Below are 26,564 nucleotides of genomic sequence, written 5' to 3' on the forward strand. Positions count from 1 at the left end.
GGAGGGGGGACGGACCGAAAATGGCATCTCCCTCCCGGAGGAACCACTGAACGCCTGGCTCCCAGTTCAAAGCGCTTTCATCGCTCAGCGAGGACCCCGCCCCGCCCGCGCTGTGCCGCCTCCCCCGCCGGAGGGACCCCGAGAGCGGCAGGGCAGGAGGGGCCGGGGCGGGGCCGAAGCGAGCGGCCGGGCTGGGCGCGCACCGGGAGAAGGAGCCGCCCGGGAGCGGAGCGGGGCGCGTTCGGGTGCCTGGCTCGCTCCACGCCCGCTGGCGGCCGGAGTTTGCGCTCCGGGGGCTGGGGGCTCGGCGGCGCGACGCCCCGGGATGGGGGCTCCGCGCTGGGCGCGGCTCTGCCTCCTGCTCCTGGCGGCGGTGACGCTCTGGGTGCTCCTGTGTGGGCACGACCGAGACGCGCAGGCTTCCTCGAAGCCCAGGTAAGGCGGCGGCGGCGGGCGGGTTGGAGCTCACAGCGGACGGGAAGAGACAGTTCCTGAGAACTTCTGGCTACAACAGTGTCCTGCGGTAGGCAGCAGCGCAACACATGCTCTGCGGTGGGGCCGGAGCAGCAGACTTGCACACAGAGCGAAGGACGGACAGACAGACACACACACAGAGCAAAGAACACACCCATGGAGCGAAGGACGGACAGACAGACAGACAGTGAAGGACAGACAGACACACAGAGCAAAGAACACACACATGGAGTGAAGGGAGGACAGACATACATATAGTGAAGGACAGACACACACAGTGAAGGACAGACACACAGAGCAAAGAACGGACAGACACACAGTGAAGGACGGACAGACACACAGCAAAGGACACACACACACACACGGAGCGAAGGACGGACAGATAGACACATATAGTGAAGGACAGACACACACACACGGAGAGAAAGACAGACACATACACAGAGCCAAGGACACACATATGGAGCAAAGGATGGACAGGCAGACACACACAGTGAAGGATGGACACACACAGAGAGCAAAGGACAGACATGGAGACAACAGAGTGGAAAAAACCACCCTGGAGCTAGAGGCAGGCAGCAAAGCGCAGGAGAGAAGAGGGGCATTTTTAATCTGGGCCTCAAGGGGCTGGTAGTAAAAGAAGACAGGGAATGTTAAGTGCATAGGGATAAGCCAGGCTTCTGGCTGCCCTTAGCTTTCTGTCAAGCCCAGGGCTGTGTAACGTGCTACGCAGAGGTCTCTCTCTGGGCCCAATCCTGCATGGTGCGGAGAGCCCTCCGTTTACATTGGTTTACGTGATTGAGGGCTTCCCCCCCAGTGCTAGAGCTCCAGCTGGCGTAAATCAGCATAGCTCCAGTGACCTAGACTAGATCTACACGGATTTACTTACCCCAGCAGCAGATCTGGACCCTGGACTTCAATGGGCCGAGGCTGATTCATCCCAGCTGGAGATGCAGCCCTCTGAATTCAACAGAGCAGTGCTGATGTACACCTGCTGGAGGCCTGGCCCCCAGCACTTTGAACGTACCTATGGCACCTTGTCATCACAGACCTGGAGAGATTCCCAGCACTTGCAAAACTTCATGGACACCATTTCCTAATCTCCTGGGCTCAGCCCTGCTCAGCTGCCAGGCCCTGAAAGGACCCCAGGAGGGTTCCATCCACTGCCAACCCAGATGGTGAAAATGTTGAAGTAGCTTGCAATGTAGCAGCCATGCATGTGGGAGGCGAGTTTCACTGCAGGGCATTTTGCTTCCAGGGGCATAATCCATCCTGCTTTGCTGGGAGGATCACGTAGCTTGTGCCGTATTTGCACTTGCATTTCCTCTAGGAGCATTGCTCACCTCTATGTCACGCAGCCTTGGGTCAAGTAAATGGATGTAAAGAGAGTGGATGTAACAAGCGACTCAGGGTGATGGTTTTTACTGTATCAGCCTGCAAGTGAGTCAGTGACTGGTACTGGCAGTGGCATCTCTCTGTGCTATATGTAAATACAGTGGGAATCACCCAGCTGTGGGGATTGGGGATCCATTTGGGTTTGAGCATAGACGTTTCTGAAAACCAGAAACGTCTATGCTCAAACTCTGTTTACTTTTTTTAACATCATCTTAATAAAATTTTTAAATCTGGATCTCAGACATGATCCACACCCTCCCTCCCTTCTAGCCGCTGTCTAGCAAAGCTCTGCTAAATTCTCCCTGTCCCTAATATGCATTTCTAATCCCGTGATTCCTTCTCCTGCTGGGAAGTGGCACAACTGGAAACCTCAGTCTTTACCTCTGCTGCTCTCTGCAGCCCTGTTTAAAGGTCAAGCAGCAGTGGAGAAGTTGTAGGGCAGCCACACTTCTGCACCCCTGTGTCTGCACTGAACAACAACATCTAGTAATCAGGAGAGAAGAAGGAGAAGACTTGGCTCTCATACAGAGCTTTTCATCCTACAGAGTGCTGTAGAAAGTGTTATTGTCCCCATTTTATGGATGGGGAAACAGGCATAGCGAAGTGAAGTGATTTGCCCAAGATCCCATACAGCAGGACAGTGTCAGAGTAGGGAACAGAAATCAAGACTCCTGACCCCCCAGTTCAGTGCCATAGCCACTGGACAACGCTGCTTCCTGGGGCCAGTGGGGATGCTAAAAAGGAGGAATATATTCTTAAAATCAAAATCCTAATCCCAAAACAAGGTTAAAAGTGCCAACCTGGATCATTAGCCCCCCTACTTTCTAAACAAAACAGCAACACCTGCCACCCCACATTAAATCAAACCCCCTAATTCTAAACCTAAACTATACAATCACAGACCCGAAACCAAATTCCTTATTTCTATGCACTCCATTGAATTGTAATTACTTCCCTTGAATCATAAACCTAAGCCAATCTGTATCTGAATTGATAACCTCAAGGCCATTTCTATAACTCAAGGGCTGGGTTGTGTTTGTTTAGTCTGTATAGCCAAGCGCCAGGCCCACAGAACTCAATCCCAGTTTAAAGCAAGCATGCTGTTCCTGCTACAAGATTGGGAGATGAGCAGCTGCCCTGCTTCGTTTTATAGGTAGCTGAATTTCACTAGTGACTGATATTTAGTGCGTATTTTGGAACCCTTCCAGATAAGAGGTGCTACATACATGCAAGCTGTTCCTATGTACATGCCCACTTCCACTCCGTGAGTCTGATTCTCCAGTGCTTTTGCACAGCCAATCACACTTGTGCAAAGTGGATGTAAAATGCCACACAATCCAAATACGATGACCATTTTGTGCAGAGGGAAGTGGTTGTAGGGTGGCCGCCATCTCAGCTGACCCAGGATGCTCCAGTGCTACGAGCATGAGCTGCTACTTCTTGGCTACTTGTTACAGCTGCAATCCTCTGGCTTGGCACGGAGGGGGACCTGTAAGACACACTCATTCACCAGTGGGTGACAGTTGCACAGGTACAAAGCAGTACAGAATCTCAAATGCCAAAAGCCTTAGTCCATAGGATTTCATGGAACATAAAGGCCTGGCTCCTATTTTTCTTTCCAAATGACGTACTTAGAAACATCCGGTGTTGGCAGGATGGGAATGATTAGCGTTGTCGTTCATTATTAGTACACAGGAAAAGACTGTTGACGTTTCCATAGCCCCAGGGTGATCCTGTGAGAGACGGCCAGCCATGGGAGTTCCACTTCTCCCCGCAGGTGCTCAGCGCTTTGCAGAGCAAGGCCCTGCTTGGGCTCCCTCTCCTGTGGATTTGCTTAGTCCTTGAGTGTGTGCTTAAGGCAGCGGAGTTCCACTGCGTGCTCGCAAGTGAGTTATCTACAGGGAATGCGGTGGGGAAATGAGCCATTGGAAATACCATTTTTTTAGATTCCACAGCTATTAAGACAACCCACCTGCATGCTTTGGGGACACTGAAAGGTCCCCGGAAGGGCTGCCAGCAGACACAAGGTCAGAGTGGTGCTTTGGTGCATCACGTGATGACGTCATGACCTTTTGACATGATGCCCTGAGCCTTCACCAGCTCTCTACCCTGACAGGGAATCTGGGATGGCTGCAGCACCAGGCAGGCCGTGCAATGCTCTGATGTTACTGCTTTACGTCATAGCCTCGCTCCAGGATCATTTAGCTCAGCAGAAACTTGCAAGGAAGTGACCTGCCAGCAGAGGCATGCCTGCATGTGAGGGACAGGCAGGCACCCTGGCAATATAGGGCCTGAGGAGATCCTGGAATGCCTCAGGGCTTGACAACCTTTGAGCAAACTACATTGGGCTTGTGGCTGAGATTTTCAAACAAGCCTAAGGGAGTTAGGCCTGCACTGGAATTCAGTGAGAGTCAAGTACCTAATTTCCTAGGCAGCCTCACTGCCCCTGCCAAGCCTACTCTTCTTACTGGGGGCGGCATTTTAACAAAATACCCCCACTACTCCACCAGGAAATACCTCGAATTTACACACAACACTTTAAAAAGTGGCTCAGAACCACCCGTCTTTCCGGAATGCGCCAGGGGCCTGATCCAAAGCCCACTGCAGACAGTGGAAAGGCTCCCATTGACTTCAGTAGCCTTTGGCTTAGGCCCTGAGTAAGTAACCCTTCCGGCTGCTCCTGCAGTGAAGTGGGTGCGGTTCCTCACCTGAGGGAGGGGGCAGGGTCTGTTCTAAGAATCAAGTCTTAGGTGGCATGGGGAGGGCTCTGTTGCTCCAGCTAGGGATGAAGGACTCCGGTTCAGGATTGACCCACAGCTTTTGGGACAGTAGCAACCCCAAGAAGGGGATGGGATGACTCCTTCCTAAACTGCCACTTAGGGGTGTTTTAACGCAGATGTTTTAACACTGCAGCCCCCACCTCTTGCTAATCTGTCTTCCACTGTCCCTGCTGCAGGAATGCTGGGAATTAGGGGAGGGTTCAGTGGAAGGCAGAACAGATGGGAACAACCTTCCTCTGTCTGGGTGGACGTCCCTTGCAAAGCTGGGCCCGGGCCCCTCGGGATGCAGCAGAGCACTGAGAAACAGGCAAACAATCTGGACAGAGAAGTCACTCACAAGTCAGCTTGAAGCTGGAGCGACTCCTGTCTGCAAAGCACTTTGACAGTCATGACAACAGTTACCTATGGAAGGGTCAGCCTGCCGTGGGGGGGGAGGGGCAAGTCCATTAAAGGAAAAATAACTTTCTGCAGGGAGTGGGCCCCAGTTAATATTGGGCCACAGCTCCTTGTGGCAGAGGGGCTGCAGGCCAGGTGTAAATTCCCCTACACTCCAGGGAATTCCCTGCTGCTGCAGGGAGCGTCTGCACCAGCCCTGGGTGCTGGAGTGTCCTGGAGCATGAACGGGTATGACTGGGGCAGGCCTGCACCTGGGCACTTCTGCACCCCTGCCATGGGCCATAGCGACCATTATGGAAGGACGGGGGCATGCAAAGTAGCGCAGCCGGTAAAGGGTTGTTCTAAATAGCACTGGGGCCTGTACATACCCTTGTGATCCCCTAAAAGGGCAGGCGCAAATTCTCTCTCCATTGGTGCCTGTGCAAGCCAAGGGATGAATTGGGCCCAGTGAGTTTAAACTGCTGGTTTGACACTATATAGTGCTTAATCACCACTGGGAGTGCTTAAATCTCCCAGCCTTAGAAAAATCGTAGGGGTGGGATTTCCAAAAACAATTGGCCTAACTTTGCTGCCATTGACATCAAGGCCAATGCTGAGTGCTTGTGAAAATCCTACACTAGGTAAGTAGGGGGAGAGAGACATCTTACAGCATTTCAGAGACCCGGGAAGATGTTCTCTCACCTGTGTTACTTGGTTTGCTGGCAGATTGCAAGTTTTTCCACCTGTTTTGATTTTTCCAACCTTTCTCTTGAAACATGTAAGTTTTTGATCAGAGATAGGCCCAGCCCAGGGCCCCAGGGCTGAACCCCTCTTCAGCTTTGAGAACAGTCGACTGTAGATCTGATTCCGCTCTGAATGTCATGACTCTGCTCCTCTGACTCTACCTTTTAGCTGATTGCATTTTGCAGTAGAGTCCCAGTCAGATGTACTTAAGCCTTATTTTAGCAGGAGTGGTCTGTACAGGATTTAAAGCTCTTTATAACTCCACATACTGTAAGGTCCCTGGAATGCAATGTCTGGGGAGGGGAGGGGTGGGGACGATCTTTCTTTTTAGTCAGGACCTTTCTTGGAGAAAGAACAAAATATTCTGTGCCACTCAATTGTTTCACAGACATACGCCTCAGAGATTCAGATCTTATCATCTCTGCAAACAAAGTGTCTGAGAAGGAATGGTGGGGAGTCTCAGATAAACTAAATTCCCTTTCCCAAGCTCCCAGACAATATCTGATCACAGTTTGGCAGGGGTGGAGTAGACACACTATTTCTAAACATGGGTGACTTGGGTCATTCAAAGACTGGGAGGGGATAGATCTTAGGAATGTCCGTAGTTCAAAGAAGCATCTCTGTGACTTCAGTGGGACTTAAGTACATGCTTAAATGTAAGCGTATAACCTCCAGTGGACTGGCTGACAATACAGAACCTGAGCGAAGCCTTGCTGGTGGGCCTGACCTCTCTGTGGTCTCAGGGCATTGCCCCAGGAGCAGCTCAGGGATGAGAACTGCAGAGCAGAGCAGAGTAGCTCTGGCTACCAGTCCTGTGCTCCTATAACACAGGCAGGGATGACTGACAGGGGTAATCAGCCACTTACTAGAGAGCATGGGGAATTTTTTAAAAATCATGTTGGGTATTGGATACGGCTGTGGATCACCCCCAGCGTGCACTGTGAATTTCTCTATTTCGCCCTTGGAGTCACAGTGGAGAGCTGGGCTCCCTCCAGAACCCATTGATGGTGCTCCTTCGATTGGCTAGCGATGGGTGCTGCAGCAGCTGGGGGCCCGATGTGCTTAATTAAAATACAGCCAAGACCCACCCTGTGGTTTGCTGCTGCGTATCCCATTCAGCAAACAAAAAATGTATTGCTGCCGCCACAAGACTTCCAAGCTCATTCCACCAATGACCTCTGCGTTGATGGCAGGGCCGGCTCCAGGGTTTGGGCTGCCCTCCCAAGCAGCCAAAAAAAAAAAAAAAGCCGCGATCGCGATCTGCGGCGGCAATTCGGCGGGAGGTCCTTCGCTCCGAGCGGGAGTGAGGGGCCGTCTGCCGAATTGCCGCCGAATAGCTGGACGTGCCGCCCCTCCCCGAAGTGGCCGCCCCAAGCACCTGCTTGCCAAGCTGGTGCCTGGAGCCGGCCCTGGTTGATGGGTCCGTAGTGCTTGCAATTTGAGGAATGGTACCAGTGAGCAGCCTGCTGTGTAAGGACAGCAGTCGCTACCCAGCTGCCTTGCACTTGAGCCTCTGAGCACCCTTTGCAATGGACACCTCACTATGAACAAAATATTCTGGTATAATTTGGCTTCCCAGACAGTTTGGAAAGAGCAAACCTGTTTGGGCAGGGCAGATTTATTTAGATTAAATCCAGGGCCGGCTCCAGGCACCAGCTTAACAACCAGGTGCTTGGGGCGGCCAAGGGAGAGGGGCGGCACCTGCGGCAATTCGGGGGCGGCAGAAATGCTGGAGCCGGCCCTGATTGAATCACACACCTACACATGGGGAGCTGAGACTAGGGCTGTGGCTACACTCAAAACTTCAAAGCGCTGCGGCAGGAGCGCTCCTGCAGCAGTGCTTTGAAGTGCGAGTGTGGTCACGGCTGCAGGTACTCCACCTCCACGAGGGGGCACTGTTTACACTGGCGCTTTACAGCGCTGTAACTTGCTGCGCTCAGGGGGGTGTTTTTTCACCCCCCTGAGCGAGAAAGTCGCAGCGCTGTAATGCGCCAGTGTAGCCATAGCCTTAAACGCCTCCTCTAGCTCCAAAAGCTCTCTGCCTCTTCACAGCGAGCTCCTGTAGCTGCTACCAGTAGCAGGTCTCTTATCCTCTCTGTACTCCAGCCACTAGGGGGATGGCATCAGCCGAAGGCTCTGCATGAGCAAGGCCTTTCAGTTCATGCTTAACTTTATGTGGCATTGATTCAGACATGGGCTTGAAGTGGATAGAGCCACTTTACCCCTGCTACGTGTTGTGACAGTTTCTAACCAGGATAACTAGCTTTTAAGTGCTCAGACCTGTTCCCATGTGTCCTGAGGGACCCTGCCCCTCCATGCTTGCCAGTAGCAGCTGCCATCTTGATGCGGTCACCAGCAAGTGACATCTTGGAGCTGATGGCATCCCCCACATCGGGTTGCTGGCTAGGCAGCAGTGTCTTTGGCACCTGTTTCTCATCTGGTCCACATCACTGCATTGGGAGTCCAGCACCACGAGTGTCAGTCCTGGTGCATGCCGCACAAAAGGTGCCAGGGTATATCTGCCCTTCGACTTGGGGGCTGTTCTCAGTTCAAGGATACGTACCCACTCTAGCTCCAATCAAGCCAGCGTGCTAAAAATAGAGCGTAGCCACGGCTGCACCAGCAGCAAGAGTGGCTAGCTGCTCTGTGTGTGTGTGTATCCAGGCTCTTGGACAGGTACTCAGATACAGTTACTCAGGTTGGCTAGCCCTACCTGCCGGGGCTGTGCTCTATCTTTAGCTTGATCAGAGCTAGTACCAGTGTCTCCTTGAGCTGAAAATTACACTCCCAGCTTGAAGTGCGGACGTAGTCGCAGTGTCTACACCTGGCCTGAAGTGGAGGCCTTGCCAGAGAGCCTGAGTACATCAGGAAAGGCCAAGCAGAGGAGTCAGGGCTGAGCTGTCTCTCAGAGGGGGTGAGGCTTGAGGAAGAAGGTGGCAGGGGCTCAGGGTGGGTTTACTTCAGTTTTTGCCTGAAGGTGGCAAACTTTCTCTCAGGAATCTCCTTCTGTACAAGGGTGAATGTGCGCTGGGTTGGCCAAAAATATCCTGAGCCTGTAGTGGGTCTGGAATGGGCAGACCAAAGCCCTGTAATGTCATAAACTAATCAAACTTCACCACTGGGCAATGAGAGACCCAGAGCTCCTCAGAGGACACTGCTAGAGCTCCCCAACGTGGGGCCTCATCTCAATCTCTCCTCCACCCTTGCCTCCCCTATAGCTTATCAGAAGTCTTGTTTTTTCCCTTCCTCCCACCATGTACCAGCCTGTTTGCATAGCCACTTCCATTCTCTCCAATCTCCATTCAGCAATCCAAAGTCCTTCAGTATGTGTAAATATGCATGTAGGGAGTTAGAGTATGTGGGACAAGACATCTTTATGAAAAGGGGTTACTGTGCATGTACAAGGGCTACCTTTCAAATCCAAACCTCCACCCTGCGTCATTTTCTCTTCCCTAAACACCCAAAGCAGAAGATTGTTCTCTACTGCCCACTTTGCAACCCCTCTTCTGCCAGCTATGGACATCTTCCACCTCCCTGAAAGCATCACAATCATTTCATTGCTGCTTCAGGTCTGCAGAAGTGCTGAGTACTTCAGCTAAAAGGGGGCTGCAGTCTTCAACCCTGGCCAGGCATACTGGGAAAAAGGCAACTCACCATTACTGTATTGTTAGGGGGTCAAAAACACCTGCTGAACTGCCAGGTATCAAGCGAAACACAGCTCCACCATTAGTTTATTCAGATGACAGTAGTGTCTGCAGGCCTCGCTGTACAAATACGCAGTTAGGCACCATCCATGCCCTGAAGAGTTCACAGTGTAATTAGACAATGCAGGGGGAGAGGGAGAAAGAGACAATAAGTTGCCCAAGGTCAAACGGCAGGTTAGCAGTGGAGCTGGGACTAAAACTCACGCCTCCTGCCCTCCAAGTCAGAGCCATTCAGGCCAGCTGTACCAGCCCAATCAGCAATTCCACGGCCAGAAGGGACTATTGTAATCATATAGTCTGACCTCCCCAAATTCCTAGAGCACAACCATCTGTCATGAGCCCACTGGAACATCAGTGAAAAGCAGCAGCTCAGAAGGTGGCATTGGGGGAGCCAGGGGGAGCAGCTAAACTGGTAAAAAGAAAAGAATTAGCCATGCTGCTAGCAGCTGGCTGAGACCAGGTTCACTGAGATTCAGCCCAGAAAGAGACACAAACTGCAGACTAAGCAGATTTCTTTGAAGGGGGAGACGGGGAAAAAGACTCTGTTGGCAATGATAGTAAGATCTATGTTTGTGCTGCTCAGTAATTGGCATCTTTGCTTCCTCACCAACTGGAGCATTGGTTAAAGGAAAACAGGCACTTGCTTTGATCAGCAGTTAAATTAGAATGTTTTCCCAGTGTGAAATAGTGCCTAGATACACCACTACCTCGATATAACGCGACCCAATATAACACGAATTTGGATATAACGCGGTAAAGCAGCGCTCCGGGGGGGGGGCGGGGTTGTGCACTCCGGTGGATCAAAGCAAGTTCAATATAATGCGGTTTCACCTATAACGCGGTAAGATTTTTTGGCTCCTGAGGACAGCATTATATCGAGGTAGAGGTGTTTCACAGTAGATAGACAACCTGTATTGTATATTAGAAAATAAAGAGGGACTTCACTCAGAGGAGGAGGCCACTGTGAAAGTGACATTCTTCAAGACACTACAGGCAGCCCTATCATACAGTGTTTAAGGAGGACCCCTCAGCAGGCCAAAAGGAGGGGGTCACTTATCCTTGCTCCCCAGTGGTTGCAGCTGTGCATTCAGCCCTGTTTGGCACATAAGAAACCACTCCAGGTCTCATGTTAAGTAGGCAGAGGGCACTGGGGAATGGCGTACATCCTGGGAACCTGGTGGAGCTACCTGGAAATCCAATCCTGGAGCAAGCTCTGATATTTTTCTTACAGAAACCTGGGAAGAAGGACCAAGAGGCAGGCTCCATTATCCGCCTGCCTCTACCTGTCCCAGGCTCCTCAGACAATGTCTCTAACAACATGCTTCTTGTCTCGTCCACAGTAAGGCATTTTAATTCAGGCACCTGATGATACACATCCCCTCCCCAGCTGGCCCCCTTCATCCAGAACAGAGACTGCCACAGGAGTCGCTTTGAAGTGAACCTTCTGTTTGCTGATGAATAGGAACCTTTTTTCCCCTTTCTGCGGGGGCCCAGCTGGCAGGCTGGGATGCGGAGCTGCTGTAAACTTATCTCTCCTGCCTCTGAAAGTAGAAGTATGCAGGTGGCCTGCAGCCTCTGGAAGGCATGCTCTCATCCACTAGAGCCGTCTCTCTCTTGCACACAACACACACAAGCTGAGCACCTGGTACTGTAAGCCCTCCGATTTCCTACGGAGAGCTTTCAGGATCGGGGCAGTTTTCCATGGAAGTCAAAGCAGTTGCTCAGAGCCGTCTGGGCACATGACCCCAACTCTATTGCACAGTCTTGATCAGCTTTGAGGCTTAGTATGTTTTGAAGGTGATCCTGATATACTGACAGCTGTCATCGTGGACAGAGTGGTAGAGATGGGGTGGTTGGGAGGGCATATGCCCTTTACTCCCCCTATCAAAGGTCTGTGGTTTTTTCTTAGTGGCAGCTGTGGATCAAGACCCTGCAGGACCCATGCAATCAATTTAGCTGGAGGCTGCAGAACAGCAGCCTAGATTCAGCCTTTCTCCATTTCGAAGGGGTCTGGGAGGCTTGATGAGTAGATATGCAAACTGAGCGCGTGATACAGATGGTTAACGTTTATGCTTCCAGGGTAGGAATCCTCCCACACAGCACAGCATTGCCCAATTGCCCAAGTGTGTTTTTTATCTCCATCGGAAACATGAGGGATTGGCCAGTGGTGGGAACTGGCTGCTGGCTTCCGTGGGCTTATGTGCAGACACGTCATAGCTAATCCTGAGTTGTTCTGATCACTCCCAAGAGAGGCTTAAGGAAGAAAAAGAGGCTGAGAAGTTCAAGTTGGAGGGTGTCCAGACTGAGGCCTAGTTTCAGCCCATTATAGATGTAGGAGCCAGCCATGGATTTCAGTGTTGGATCTGACTGAACTCTTCCCACTTTTGAGTGTGTTTCTATCCAGGGATTTGGCCTGGGCCTTTCTTTGGTTTTCTTTATTTTAAAAAAAACCCCAACAGGAACATGAGTCTTTTTCAAATTGCAAAGGAGTAAAGAAAATAATCCAGTAGGTCGGGAACTGATGACTAAAAGAGACTATTGTTTGCAGAGAAATTCTCCTTGCTCAGAGAAGGCAGCCCCAGTGAGCAGGTGACAACTGGCTTCCTGCCATAAAGTGTTCTGCTGACGGGTGACCTCTCACCCCAAGGGGAACAGCAGGTAGTTTAAAGAAAGGAACCCCAAGGCTGCTCCCCCACCCCCCCAGTGACCTCCCATTCTGCTCTGGGCTGTGTTACCATGGTGACTTTGGGAGCCATGTCAAGTCAGAGGGCTGGTACGGAGGGCCAGAACTACCCGAGCTTGGATCTCCTGGTGCCACGCCAGGAAGCTTATGTTTCTGGAAGGGGGTGGGATTCCCTTCGGCAAATGTGAATAAACCCAATTTCCCCCGGGTGGTTCTCCTGGACCGAAAGTGACTGCTGTGAGCCGTGTGGTTCCAAAGAGACTCGATATCCAATCTGTAGGCAGTGCCACTCCCACCTGTTGCTGCTGTCCCTTCTCAGTGGGGCAGTCAGGGAGATAATCCCTCACCACTCACCTCACCTTTCAGGCCTGAGGACAGAATGAAGGGAGGGCCTAGGAAAATCAGACTTCCAGCTCACTGCACCCAGCAGCTGGCATGGAGCTTCCATTTCACTGCCACGCATCTCTCCAGAGCATGGGGCAGATTTGGATCTGCATTTACTGTTGACTTTGGACACTGCTGTTTGAACTCCAGGGCGATGGCATCTCGACCCACCTGGCAGTGAGCCCATTGCCCTTTGTGCCTGCACAGAATAACAGAGACTCCCGGTGGGCTAAATCCTGAGCGGGCAAGAGCACCCTCCACTCCCATGGGCTTCAATAGGAGCCATGAGTCCTCAGCACCTCCCTGGGTTTAGCATGACAACTTCAGTGGAAGGGGCCCAGCCTCTCACAGGATCAGGGTCCCAGGTCATAAGCAACTTGGTGCAGAGACCACAAACAAGCCTCACTAACTGGCATCTTTACCGTTCTGTCATCTAGAATCTAGACCTGCCCAGAGCAAGGTTAATGCCATGATGCTAAAAACACAGGAGCCCTGTCTACACTACAGCTGCACTGGTGGTAATCACGGATCTTAAATTTGCCAGTGTAGGTGCAGCCAGGGATGAAGGGCCAGAGCAAAGCTGCATGTCTGAGCCCCACTCAGGTCCGTTACTGTGCCTTTGAGGGTCAATGAAAGGCCAGGAGGCCCGTTTCTCTCACTGCACCAGGCAGAGCATATTGAGGGAACACCAGGTGCTTCTCTGCTGGTTAGCACCGGCTAAAGCTGGATTAACCCCCCCACCCTGGGCTGGTGTGTGCCCTTTGGGGGCTGGGTTGTCTCTCATTCCCTACATCGCTGCCTTGATGGGCGACAGTTAATGTTTAAACAGGAACATTTTTTTGCTGAATGATAAATACCAGTCACGAAGCTGGCTCGCTGAATTCCAACCTAAAACGCCTCTCCATTCCTCAGCCTCTGACTCCAAACACCGTGCCCTCCTCTTCCTGAACCACCTCCTTCAGACTCACCCCCAGCAGACACAGCCATGGGCAAAGGCAGGACACTGTCCCAGCCCACTTGCCTCTGTTCTCAGCTACCTAAAAAGACAGAAAAACCTAGACTTGTTCTCTGCAATTGTGGCCTCCCTTTTTAAGAGGGCATTTCTGCTTGTGAAGGGTGCCAGCCATGAAAGTTGAGGTTTCTTGTTTGCACACAGGACAGTTACAGCATGGGCAGCAGCAGTACAAGCCTCCCCACACCACCCTGCCAGTGCTCCTGGGTGGGGGGACCCCGCTAGGGGGAGGAGGGGAGTTCAGTTTCCATTGGCCTTTCCATTGACTGCTTGGCCTCTCTTCTGAGAATGCCCACTTTGGGCAAATTGCATGGGTAGTTTCTCAGATGTGGACACGTGCCCAGTAGGAACTCATCTGAGACCCACCTACCCATTTCATGTGGGCCGTGAAATAACCATCAGATGCCAATGACTACAGCTGGTCGGAAATTGCCCAATAGAACAGTTTTGTCGGAATATGCTGATTGGACAAAGATCAAAATGTTTCCTGGGAATGTACCAATTTGGTCTAATGTTTCCTGATGTTATCAAAATGTGTTTTGTTTGTACTGTTTTGACTTTGATATCATATTAAAAGAAGCATTTTGATAAGATCAGAATGAAATATTTTCAGAATATTTCATTTTGCAAAAAGTTCTGCGAGAGACATTTTGTCCCAGATCGGGACAAAACCAAGTTTTGGAATCTTGGAGTTTCCCCTACGATGGAAATTCCAAATTTTAACCAGCTCTACTAATGACTGACTCCCGACCAACCTGGGCTAGATTTTGACAAAAAAACCTAAAGGTGAATGGCTCCTTAGGAACCTGCAGGATGGTCCAGTGTCCCCACTTTTTCCAATAAAACAATGAAATCAGACCCCTTCAATTTTCCAGATTGCCCCAACTTCCATCATTGGTCTCATCAACTTGGTATTAGCTAATGTTGGTGAAGTCCTGGAGACATGAAAGGTGCTAAGAGCTCGGCTAATGGTGTAAAATACTATACACCTTTCATGTTGCTCTGGCATGCCTGGAGTGCCTCACTTGGGTGTATTGTATAGTGCTATAGGATAGATTGCATCCCTGCATGCCTCATGTTAGAAGATGTACATGTCACAATGGGCAAAACTGTTGAGGGCCCAGCACTGAAGAGGGAAAACACCTGGTTTGATGTAGCACCCAAGTCACAGGGAGCCTCTCCAAGCCAGTGTCCCCTGAATTTTCCATAGGGGCCCCCAGCTTTTGCAAGTCTACCGCCCCTCTACCTGAAACAGACACTGCTGGGTTCAAGGCCCTTACCTTTTGGCCCATCCAGGCCACGTTCAGACATATCAAATCTCAGGTTGTCTCATGAATCCAGTTGATGCACGACCGGTCTATACTGCTGCTGGTACTTCTGTGCTCACATGTTCTCACTTAAAGGGGACAAGGGAGGCCTGATAGACACGGGAGGTGGTGGCTTGGCTGCACCTTCCCCCCTGAGGCTCTCTCTCTGTGGTCTCTGTTCTAGCCTGCTGCAGCAAGAGTCACCGCCATTGGTGCCTGGAGGGATGTCCCGAAATGCCGGGAGCCATGGCCTGAGCAGAGAAAGCAGCATGGACAGGTGAGTGGTGCAGGGGTAAGGAGGAAATTAGTTGCCATCTCTCATGGTTTTTCCCCTGCCAATTGTTCTTATTGGAGGGTGGGGGTTACTGTTGCCTCCTAGACGGGACGGTTCCAGCAGCATCAGATCACTGGGTTTTGTTATTTTCCTTCCCACATGAAGGTTATGCAAGGGGAAGGCACTGGGCTGACTGACAGCCCTGCACAGCAAAGCCCTCTAGGTATCCCCAGATCAGGCAGCAACAGGACCAGCTTTTACCTTGTCTTGCCAATGCCCCTCAACCCAGCCCTGGAAGGCCCATCTGTAGGATGGGATGGAAGTTTAGTCCCCTGCCTCTGCGCTGAGACTGCCAGCCAGGGGCTCGCTTACTCCCAACTGGTTTTTCGTGATTGGACTGGAAGGAGGCCAGCACCTCAGTTCACAAGGGACCCCAGGCACCTGCCAGATGGTGCCACCTTCAGTGCTGTCTGGACTGGAACTGGCCACCGCATGGTTTATTTATTTCCATTAATCTAACTCCTTGGTTAGAGGGGAAGGGCCCCTCTTCCCCCAGGCTGTGCTGCCCATCTCACTCCCCCCCCCCCCCCTTCCCTCCAGGGTGCATTAACCTCCAGGAGAGAGCCCGCACCAGGCCTGTACGTCACCAATGCCCCACAGAGTTTACAGTCTAAATGGACAGGGGCTGTCACCCCCATTTTACAGCGGGAGCCGGGGCAGAGAGCAATCAAGGGACTCGCCCACAGTGACGTGGGGCAGTCGGCAGAGGCAGTAACAAAATCCATAATTCCGGAGTGCCTGTGCCAGGGCACGCTCACTATCCCCCCTTCGTGCCAGGACATGGTGTGGCAGGGGTTCTTTACTGTCCTGCCCCTTGTTGCTGGACAGCTTCCATGGCTCAGCCTTCCAGCCAGGTCCCCTTTCCATTTCCGGCCCCTTCCAGGGGTAAGAGAAAAGTCCAAACAAAACAAATCCAGAGTCTCCTGGCCATGATGCCCAGCCTTCAGTCCCCATCTGAGACTCCTAGTGCCGAAGCTTGTACTTCCCTCTCTTGTTTGGGGAGGGACCTGCGTGGGGCAGCTAAATGCTGCTCCTTATAATCCCTCACCGCTACTCTTGCCTTTGCCTTGTTTGTCAGCCTCTCTCACAGGGCTGCAGGCTTCACTGCCCCGCTCTGTCTGTAGTTCAGGTTCCACACGTGGCTTCTTCCCAGCCAGCTGCTGAGAGGCTCCCTCAAGTGCACTCCCTGGCAGCTCGGTTATGCCTCAGGCATTTAATGACTTTGTTGCTCATTAGCTTTCCCCTTAGCTCTTCTAGAGCTAGGTTCTCATTCAGGCCAGCTGCAAGTCCTCATCCGGCTTCTCCTCCAGTTGTCCCTTTCCCCCCTCATCTGCCCTTTCACCTTTATGTGGGAGGGGGGGAATGGCTCCAGCTAATGCCTCATCATCCCCTGCTCTGCGGGAGGAGGCAGAACATATGCTGGTTCCCTTCCCAAAGCTCATCCCAATTGGCTGGGAGGGAGAGGAGCCTTGTCTCAACCACTCTGCAAGGCTCCTGGTCCCAGGCTCTTAAAGAAACAATAACAAGTTTGCCCCCCAGACACTACTTATTCCTGGGACTGCTTCCTCTCTACCAATGTCTCCTATTTTCCTAGGTCCCTGCATACATCTGCCCGGTGCCCAAAAGCTTAACGGGCCATGCCTTGGGACAGAGGTGGACTGCCCCCTCGGGCCTACTACCCTTAAGGGGACAGACTGACCCCATAAGAGTGCCAGTCTAGTGCCTTAAGCTAGTGCTTAATTTGTGCCTGGGCTTGCCACATCAGTTATGAAAATAAAAGAAAAAATTGCTTGAGCCCCAGCACCTCTTTCATTACAAATTAAGTGCTGCCTTAACCACAGGACCAATTTTCTTCCAAATGGAGTCACGAGGGCTCAGCACCTCTGAATCACTGGGCCTCTCAAACTGGGCTCCCAAAACCCAAGCTCAACATTAGTGCACAGATTTGAATGCTTAGAGCGAAGTGACTAGCTCAAGGTCACACACTGACCCAGTATCGGAATTGGGACTACACCCCGGGTCTCCTGACTCCCAGCCCCCCAGGCACTAATCATTAGACCATCGGGAATGCCAGTAAGAAGGATAGGAAGAGCTACAGCAGAAGCTGTTGGATCTTCTTATGATTTACCAGCACATGAAAGAGAAATGCACACAAGTGAAATTCAGTGCAAAAGGAATATTTAGCTCTTCTCTTTTTTTTTCCCCCCCAGAGGGAAGCCATCTTCTGAGCCTGGCAAGGCTAAATCCACCAAGGAACAGGTAATAAGCATATGCTTAGTGCTGTCATTCTCATCACTTTGTCCTTGTCTTTCCAAAGTTTTTAGTCAGTTTGGGCTTTGGGAAAAGAACCCGATGAGGAAGGGGAAATGTTCTCTGAAAATAAGGTCTGTTTATTTGAAAGGTGTTTGACACACACACACACCCTCCCACGGCACTTCTCCTAAGAGACTGAGTGATCCTAGATTTGCAGGAAGGATAAGCAATTCTGAAAAGGTTGGAGGTTTGGTTCAGAGAAGCAGACAGAGTTTCAGCCACTCATTAGCTCTCCCCAGACCTCCTGGGCCTGCCAAACTGAATTGGGACTCTCAAGGGACAGGCATTTGCTTTTGGATGCCAGTGACTTTTCTCACGGCATGTTTGTGCCTGAGCACCCAGCTCTGGGTGGAACCCAAGGAAGCGAGAACATGAAAGATACTAATGGAAAAGCAAGTCAAACTCTTCCGAACCTCAGAAGAGCTGAAGTATGTGTTGAAGGTGGGGGGAACCTCTTCTTTAATCCAAACAGCTATACCAGTGATAGCCTGTGTGGTGGCACTGGACTAGTGCAGGAGTTGAATGTGAACTGTATTATGTTTTGCCCAGGATGTGACTGGCAAGGGGCTGGCCTTCTCTGCACCTTCCCAGTGTAAATAAATAAGCAAGAAGTCATAGCTGGTGGGTGGAAGAGGAGGAGCGTTAAGCAGCATGTGTGGAAGTGCTAAGCCCGGGTCTGTACTGTCCACACTAGCCAAATTATGGTAGAACAGTGGTGGAACATCAATGTTCTACCAAGGCAGGAGCTTGCTCCAGTGCCATTTGAAATCCATGGGAGTTGGATCCAGTCCACAGTGCCTAGTTCTGCAGCTCTTGCTCACCATCGGACCCACTGTTCTACCCATCTCCACTGGCTTTCCAAGCTGTGGCAGAACCCCATTTAGAACTCTGCTTTTGCATGGCTTTCACACTGGCTTGCCTGGCCAGTGTATATGGGGTTTGTCTAGTGCTCAGCTCCCCCGCCCTGTATTCATGCTTTCCATGGACATGCTTGGTCTGGCTGTGGCTTCAAGCTTTAAGACCAGCCAAGGAAAGTACATTTGAGCTGTGATGAGGAATCATTAATAAGGTATTGGAAGCCCCTTAACACAGAATAAGTCTGTAGAGGAGACAATACTGCTACTGTTTATTGAGCACTCTTAATCTCTAAGTGATTTGTGTGCTTTGATTAACTGATTCTACCAACACCCCTTGTGAATTGGGTATCACCATGCTCCTTTTACAAATGGGGAAACTGAGGCAGAGAGCGGAGAAGTGGCTTGCCGGTAGTCACACAGCAGGTCAGTGGCAGAGCCATGGACAGGATCTAGGAGTTCTCAGCTCACAGTCCTATGCTCAGACCAATATGTATAGAAGCTCCTTGAGGCAGGGTCCATCCTTTTGTTCTGTGTTTGTACAGCACCTAGCACAATGGGATCCTCCTGGTCCATGATTAGGGCTCATACAGGCTCCCACAATCCAAAAAAATAGTAATAATAATAATGAATAATTCAAACAGCTGCTGCTGCTGGGGTTAGCAGAAGTCCATGGGTGGGTGCATCCCTTTCATGCCTCCCTGGCATCTGGTAAGGAATGGAGGTGTTAAGGAGAAGTGTGGGATGATTTCAAGACCAAAATGTGGTTCCTTCTTCTTTCAGGCCAGCTCGTGCCCCCAGTCACTGACGTCAATAGTGAAGGCGGACCCCAGGTTCGGGAAGCTCTTTAGATTCCACATCCCAGTGCTGATGTGGGCACGGCACTTCACCCAGGAGACCCGGGACAGACTGAAGGAGCGCAGCGTCCCGTATGGCTGGCAGGGCTTGTCCGACACAGGTAATGGGAGTGATGGTGCACTGCAAACCCCTTTGTGACATGCCAGAAGCCCCATTCCTGGTCCCAGGAATAGTCTACCCAATAGCCATCTGATGGGGACAACATTCCCTTGCCGCCCACCAAGGCTGGGACTGGTACCTCCATTGTGTTGGATGCATTATAAATACAATAGGTTGGATAAAAGAACAAAAGGAAAGTGATGTAGGGATGGAAGATTTTGGATCCCATCACCAATTCTCTTAGCCGTCCGGGCCCTGCTTTCCATTTATAATTCCTAGCTCCAATATAACACTTTTCATTGGTAGATCTCAAAGCCCTTCACATAAGAGGTCTGTATCATTATCCCCATGTACCCATAGGGAAACTGAGGCACGGAGTGGTGCAGTGACTTACCTAAGGGGATCCAGCAGCTCCGTGGCAGAGCTGGGAATAGAACTAAGGTCTCAGCCTAGGGCTTGAACCACTGCCTGTCTCACACAGGGGTTTGAGCTGTAAGAGGAATAGGTTCCCAGGGTTCAGCTCTAGCTGTGTCAGCCTAACCCTATATCCCAGCGCTGCCCCTGCAAGCTTCCTAGCAGACACCCGTATCACAGAAGCCTCCAAACTAATGAGCTCTGACTGGCAGAGAGGCCAAGGAGTGAACAGGCCATGGAGCATGAGCTCCCTGCTCACCTCGAGGAGTGGCCCCGGCTGTGGAGACACATGGGCAGGACAGTGGCAAGGAAGCTGCCAGTGCTGCAGCTGTTGGGAGGACTGCTCCTCCAGCATTGGGACAGGCACCTTCCACCAGCACTCGCTTCCTGTTTTGAGTGGGGCGGATATGTGGGATGGGAGGAGGGGGTGGGGCAGCTGGGATGGAGAGTGGGATGGGGGAGGACAGGGCAGCTGGGGTGGGTGAGCAGGATGTGGGGAGGACAGGGGAGCTGGGGTGGAGAATGGGATGGGGGAGGACAGGGCAGCTGGGGTGGGGGAGCGGGATGTGGGGAGGGGGATAGGGCAGCTGGGGTGGGGGAGCGGGATAGGAGGGGGGGCGTGGCAGCAGATTTACAAACCAAGTGATTACACTAAGCTTTCCCCTGCTCCCAGCTTCTCTGTAGAGCAACCATCTCATCCTGTGCCTGAGGGGAGGCGGGGGAGGGTGGGCAAACCGCCTCTGAGGGTAAAGGGTGATCTCTGACAAGAGGCTCACTTCAGGTTGGAAATGCTGGTGGTTGCTCTACAAACTTCTTTGCCACAGACAGAGAGATTAACTGGAGGGGCATGTATGGGCATGGCTGGGTAGAGGTCATCCTACAGCCCAGGCCTTGATTAAAACGCCTGCTGTGTAACCAGAGAATTAAATACCTTTTGACTAAAGCCCCTCCTCCCCGGGGAGTCAGAGCCCGCGGGGTGGGAGGGGACGGTTTGGAAATGCTGCAATCAACATCTTGTGACATTTTCCTGAATAAAAGGTCCCAGTGTCTGCACAATTATTAACTCAATCCGCAAGGCTCTCAAACAACCTGCTCCATTGTTGCTGGCGACTGGCTGCTGGGAATTGTTTCCCTTCCCACCCTCTGCACCTCTCCAGCCGCCAGCAGCATGACTCCCTCAATGATGAGATGACGACAGAGGCATTTGGCAGTTGCGTGGGCAGCACCAGCTGCAAAGAGTCATGCCTGAAAGGGCCAGGGCAGGCTTGCTTCTGTCTCACCACCCCTAGTAGGGCGATGAGAGCAGAGAGCTCCATAGGCCCCTACTGCAAAGAGCCGTTCCTTTCTGACTCAGACGGTAGCCTTTACACTGCTCCCGAGCCAGCCAGACACACCCGGGGAGGGCCGGGGAGCCGGCAGAAGTCGGGGTTGCTGAGCTCTGAGCTGGGCCCAGTTTAGACGTTGTTGTAGATACCTGCGCCTCTGTTCAAGCAGTACGTGGCTGGTGCTGACTAGCCGATTCTTGCCTTGATCTGCAGCCATTGCCTCCACCTTGCATCTGCTCAATGACTCTGCCAACAGCTGGCTGTTCGACAAAGCCAGGTTCCCTGAAGGCTGCGTCCGCTGCGCCGTGGTCGGGAACGGAGGGATTCTCAATGGATCCCGGCAAGGCAAGGAGATAGATGCCCATGACTTTGTTTTCAGGTATGGAGAGCTCAGCAGCCCACGCATCCTGGGAGCTGTAGTTTGAGGGAACCAGGGGCACTTACCCGTGATCAGCAGGGCTGTTGTGCTCCTTAACTAGCAGAGGATCCTGCTTAAAGATCTTGTGTATTAACCCAGGGCATTCTTCGTAGGGCAGCTCCGGCTGTACATTTCATGCCCTCTTGCAGCCCTGGCTATTATTGCTGCCCATTGTGGGCAATGCTGCTTGATAGCATGTCATGTGGCCCAGATGCGCCAGCAGAAGGGGCAGGATTCTACAACGTTCACAGAGACCATATGGCAAATCCCGATCCCACGGTTCCCCTTTCAGGCTGCTTTGGCCTTTCCTGGATGCCCCAGTGTAAGGCGTGTTCCAGTCACTTGGTACCAGCACAGCCTCATCCTGTGGGATTATCCGGCCCCAGGGTAGCATTTGTGCAATTAGGAGGAAGGTGTAACCGCTGTCCAAGACTGCGCCTGCACTTCGGCCAAAGGGAAGGCATCAGTGCAGTGCTCTGCACACCAGTGAGGGGAGAGGAAATGTAGGCCAAGGACACCAGACCAAATCCCTGGTGCTGTAGAGGGGCTGAGATATTTACTGTCCAAGTGAGAGAGGCCTCAGTTTGTAGTGTCCCTCTGAGGCCTGGTCTACACTACGACTTTAATTCGGATTTAGCTGCTTTAATTCAAATTAACGCTTGACCCGTCCACACAACGAAGCCATTTAATTCGAATTAAAGAGCCCTTTAATTCGATTTCTGTACTCCTCCTCGACGAGAGGAGTAGCGTCAAAATCGGTATTGTTAATCCGAATTAAGGTTAGTGTGGCCGCAATTCGATGTTATTGGCAATTCAATGTTATTGGCTACCCACAATGCAACGCTCTGGAAATCGATGCTACTACGGTAGCTTGGACGCACACCACCGAATTAATGGTGCCTAGTGTGGCCGAATACATTCGAATTTATAAAATCGGTTTCCTAAATTCGAATTATATAAATTCGGATTAATCCCGTAGTGTAGACATACCCTGAGTGACGCTCCTGTCCCTCCTCATACAATAAGTGCATGATACCCAGCACGGCTACCTCAGAAGGATGAGGGATGAGTCACCCCTGCTGGGAACTGAACCAGGACCCTAGGCCTTTCAAACTGCACGCGTGGCCCTCTGTGCCATCCCTGTGTAATAAGGTGCGAGGGACTTTAGGTGACAACTCTACAGCCATAAACTGGCACACAATCCCAATTAGCAGCAGCATTGATGGGGGAGAATTGTGCTTAGGGCTCCGTGGTGAAAGACCGGTCCTTAATCAGAGCCTTGGTCTTCTCCCTTCTCCACCCACAGGCTAAATGGGGCTGTGATCAAAGGCTTTGAAGACGACGTCGGGACCAAGACGTCGTTCTATGGTTTCACGGTGAACACAATGAAGAATTCCCTGATCGCCTACAGAGAGTATGGTTTCACCCAGATACCCCAGTCCAAGGTAAGCCATCAGGGCTGGGGGTTGTTGTGCAAATATTTGGTTGGAACTGGAGTCATCCAGGCCGTGGCAACACCCGCTGCGGGATGGAGCTTTGCTGACCATCTTGGCCTTGCTGGCCATTGACTCACACCACCTTGGAACCTGCGTAAAGTGCAGGAGGCCCTGAGACCATCAATCTGTGACTCTTCCTGTGAGGTCGCCCTGGTTCCTTTCAGCTCCACCAGAAACCTCCTCCATGTTTGAGAAGCACTGGGTGTCCATGGCTCCCCATGCTCAATCTTACCGCCAAAGAGCATATGTACGTTTAGTCGCCCTGCGTTAGTGAATGAGGCTCTTGCATCTAAGTGGGGCTGAGGGTGTGACAGGATGTCATGCTGTAGTGCCTGCTACACCAAAGCATTATGTATTTTGTGCCCCTGCCCCGCTGCAGGACCTGCGGTATATTTTCATCCCCTCGGACATACGCGATTACGTCATGCTGAAGTCAGCCATACTGGGCAGCCATGTCCAAGAGGGTTATGACAAAGGCGATGAGTAAGTAACGTTTCCAACCTTTCTGCCCACCCTGACCCATCTCAGGCATAATGCTACTGGGCAATGGATGTCCCCCAACTGCAGGGTGGATACAGCATAGACAGCGTTAGTGCATACTGCCTTCTGCAAAGGTGTCTCAGCCCTCTCTAAGGTACTTATGTGGCCCATAGTCTGTGTATTCATCGTCACAACACCTCTTTGAGAGAAGGGCCATTATACAGATTGGAGTACAGAGACTTAAGTGACTTGACTATGGTCCCACAGGAAGGCTGTGGCAGAGCAGGGACATAGGACTCCCACATCCCAGGCTAGTGCCCTTAACACTGGACCATCTTTCCTCTCTCTGCCCTGTCTTCAGGCCTCAGCAGCACCTCATTTTCACAACCCCAAATGGAGCAGCTCTGAAAGTATCACCCAGACGTCCCCAACGACCGACCCACAAGTAATTTAATACAGAAAATCTCTGCACACAGAAATTATTCTCCTCCCTTCTATTAATGACAATCATTTTTCACAAGCACCTTTCATTTGTAAGCAAAGTTAGAAGGGAGCAGGATCAAAACAAAGCTTACATTATACATCTGGCTGCAACATTAACTCCATAATAAAAAATGAAAGCCCTTCAGTGTCTCTCTGAGTTTCTGCCTCAGAGGAAAAGTGTTAACTCTGGGCTCCAGGGAGTTGTATTTTTATTCCATTGTTTAATATTTTCTCTCAGTCTGATCCCTCTGCTGCTGACAACCAGCACCATTGGTCAGTCTAAAAATTCAGATTCTTTTCAGGTCGTAATATAAACACTGAGCTGTCTAAATACTGACTTGAAATGAAACTCTTCCTTTTGATCTTCCTGCCACAGCCCACGGACGTATTTTGGACCAGAGGCATCTGCAAAAAAGTTCAAGCTGCTGCACTCAGATTTCATACACTATCTAACCCTGAGGTAAGGAAAACGAGGCACTGCCTCTGGGGAAAACATTGTCTCAAAACACTCCAGCTCATTCAGCAAACCGCTCTGGAACTGCCCTGGTTCTGTTCACTGCAGCCTGCCCCTCAATCAAACCCCTCCATCTCAATCGCACCTGCTCCCTGCAGCCTTCCCCCATCACTGAAATGTAGTCCAGTCCCACTCAGTGCATTACATCCCAGTCACTGGAGCCCAACCCACTGCGATCCATCTTGGATTTACACCCACGTGCTCCCATTCATTGCAAGCCAATCCAGTTTCTTGCAAGCCACTGTGTTTCCATTCACTGCCATGTAGTGTCATCCTTTCCTCGGCAGCTCATCTTGTTCACTGGGATTTGGTGCAGCCCATTTCTCTCCATTTCACTGATCTCACCTGTTATAATCCCTCTTTGTTTACAGATTTCTGAGATCTGAAATAATAAATACTCAATATGGGTATCTCTACATGCCCAGTACTGGTGCCCTCATGCTACTGACAGCCCTCCATACCTGTGACCAGGTAAGAGTCGTCAGGGCTACCTTTCTTCAGTGCCTAGTACTCTGTTGGCCAGCCTGAATAAAGGCTGATGGAATTAGTGTGGGGTGGAGTTCAAGCATGTCCTTGGCTTGGTTCTTAACCCTCCTGTTATAGGAACCAGAGATATTTGGGTAGAGCTCCATGAGCCCCAACCTGGTATGAATCATTTCACTGATGGTGCCTGCTCCAGTGTGCCACATGGATTCCAGGATGTACCATTTAGGATATAGCACTGAGGATGTACCAGGTACATGGGGCGGCACCAGTGGGGCATTGTGCTCCACACAGCTACTCCAGCAACGTCTGACTGACTGGGTAACTCCTTATCCGAAGCCTGGGGTCAGGTCTGCCTAGGACAGGCTGGGCACCGATCCTCCCTCCTGTCTGCTCTGTTACCTTTCCCCCATCTGCAGGTCAGTGCCTATGGATTTATCACGGACAATTACCGAAAGTTTTCAGACCACTACTATGAGCGAAAGAAGAAGCCTCTGGTGTTCTATGCCAACCATGACATGCTGCTGGAGGCGGAGCTGTGGAAGAGTCTGCACAGGGCAGGCATCATGAAGCTGTATCAGCGGTGAGGCTGGGTGGCACATCCCTTGGACTCTTGCTGTAACGAAAGTAGTTTTTCTCCTCTTCCCCAAGGGCTCCATTCTCCCTGGCAGGGGCCGTCCAGAATTCATGGGCAAAGGTGGCAAACTGAGAGCTCACCCAAAGCCAGCCTTACAAGCAGGAGCAGATGGCGACTGCGTGAATTGCAAGGCTGCCTTCTGCAAGCCGGGGGTGCTGCCTGGAGGATTCTGCTCAGATAGCAAAGCAAGTGGGGTGAGGTCTCTCTCCAAGGAACTTGCTGATTGGCTCGAGACAACAGACCCCAGACCCTGCCTTTGTCCCAGAAATGCCCCGGTTCCTCCCATCAAATACGACACCTGCAGGGAGCAACTTCTGACACTGGGAAACGAAGAGGGGATTTCAGAAGCAATAAGCCTGAACGTTCGATGCACGTCTCCCAAAGGGGCGTGATAGCCTTGAGAGAAGACGCTCGCTCACCAGCACATTCCAGCTTCCCATCGCCTTCCTTTGAGTATTACATGCAGAGCACAGAATGTGGCTGTGGAAAATACCCAGCCTGCCGGTCCCACCTTTCCATCACACACAAGGGTCTGCCACAACCCTGAAGAGCCTAATTTGTTGTGTTCAAACTCCTTCATGGTGGGACACATCACAGCCACAATCCTATAGCTGAGACCACCTGGATGGAGCTTGTGGACATTGCTCCTCAATAGACTGGGTGGGTAGGTGAAGAGCATTGTGGCCAGGCAGCCTTAACTGTATGAAGGCGCCCAGAGCCAACACATGCACATACACTCCACTTTCCAGACAGATCTCCCATGACTAGCAGCATACAGCAGAGGCTGACTGCCCTCTCCAACCTGTGCTTCAGCCACGCTCCTGGGGCTTTCACTCCACATTGATGTCAACAGGTGAGGGTGGGGTTGTCATAGCTTAATTAGGCTCCCCCACAGGAAATTGGGGCAGGTGGACCTGGTCAAACGGGAGGAGTTGGATGGGACCCTATGCATTATTTTGCATTGCAAACCTAGGGGCACCGTGTATATTCAGAGGAAG

The 26,564-nt window shown here is 51.5% G+C and overlaps 1 protein-coding gene across 1 annotated transcript; it reads left to right on the top strand.

Annotated features, from left to right (window-relative positions):
* The first annotated feature begins 325 nt into the window (after positions 1–325).
* ST6GALNAC2 (ST6 N-acetylgalactosaminide alpha-2,6-sialyltransferase 2) lies at positions 326–25,516 on the top strand. Its single transcript, XM_065415686.1, has 10 exons — positions 326–435; positions 15,043–15,135; positions 17,403–17,451; positions 19,143–19,317; positions 21,269–21,434; positions 22,780–22,918; positions 23,349–23,452; positions 24,309–24,392; positions 24,818–24,917; positions 25,349–25,516. The coding sequence occupies exons 1-10, from the start codon at positions 326–328 to the stop codon at positions 25,514–25,516; spliced, it is 1,188 nt and encodes a 395-aa protein (XP_065271758.1).
* The last annotated feature ends 1,048 nt before the right edge of the window (positions 25,517–26,564 follow it).

The sequence above is a fragment of the Emys orbicularis genome, chromosome 13 (genome assembly GCF_028017835.1).
Source record: "Emys orbicularis isolate rEmyOrb1 chromosome 13, rEmyOrb1.hap1, whole genome shotgun sequence".
NCBI classification, from domain to species: Eukaryota; Metazoa; Chordata; order Testudines; family Emydidae; genus Emys; species Emys orbicularis.

What these genes read in the sequence shown, in the direction of transcription:
- ST6GALNAC2 (XM_065415686.1), top strand. Translation starts at nt 326, where the DNA reads ATGGGGGCTCCGCGCTGGGCGCGGCTCTGCCTCCTGCTCCTGGCGGCG. An exon ending in CAGGCTTCCTCGAAGCCCAG is followed by an intron (nt 436 to 15,042) that starts GTAAGGCGGCGG and finishes TCTCTGTTCTAG; the next exon opens with CCTGCTGCAGCAAGAGTCAC. An exon ending in CCCAGATACCCCAGTCCAAG is followed by an intron (nt 22,919 to 23,348) that starts GTAAGCCATCAG and finishes GCCCCGCTGCAG; the next exon opens with GACCTGCGGTATATTTTCAT.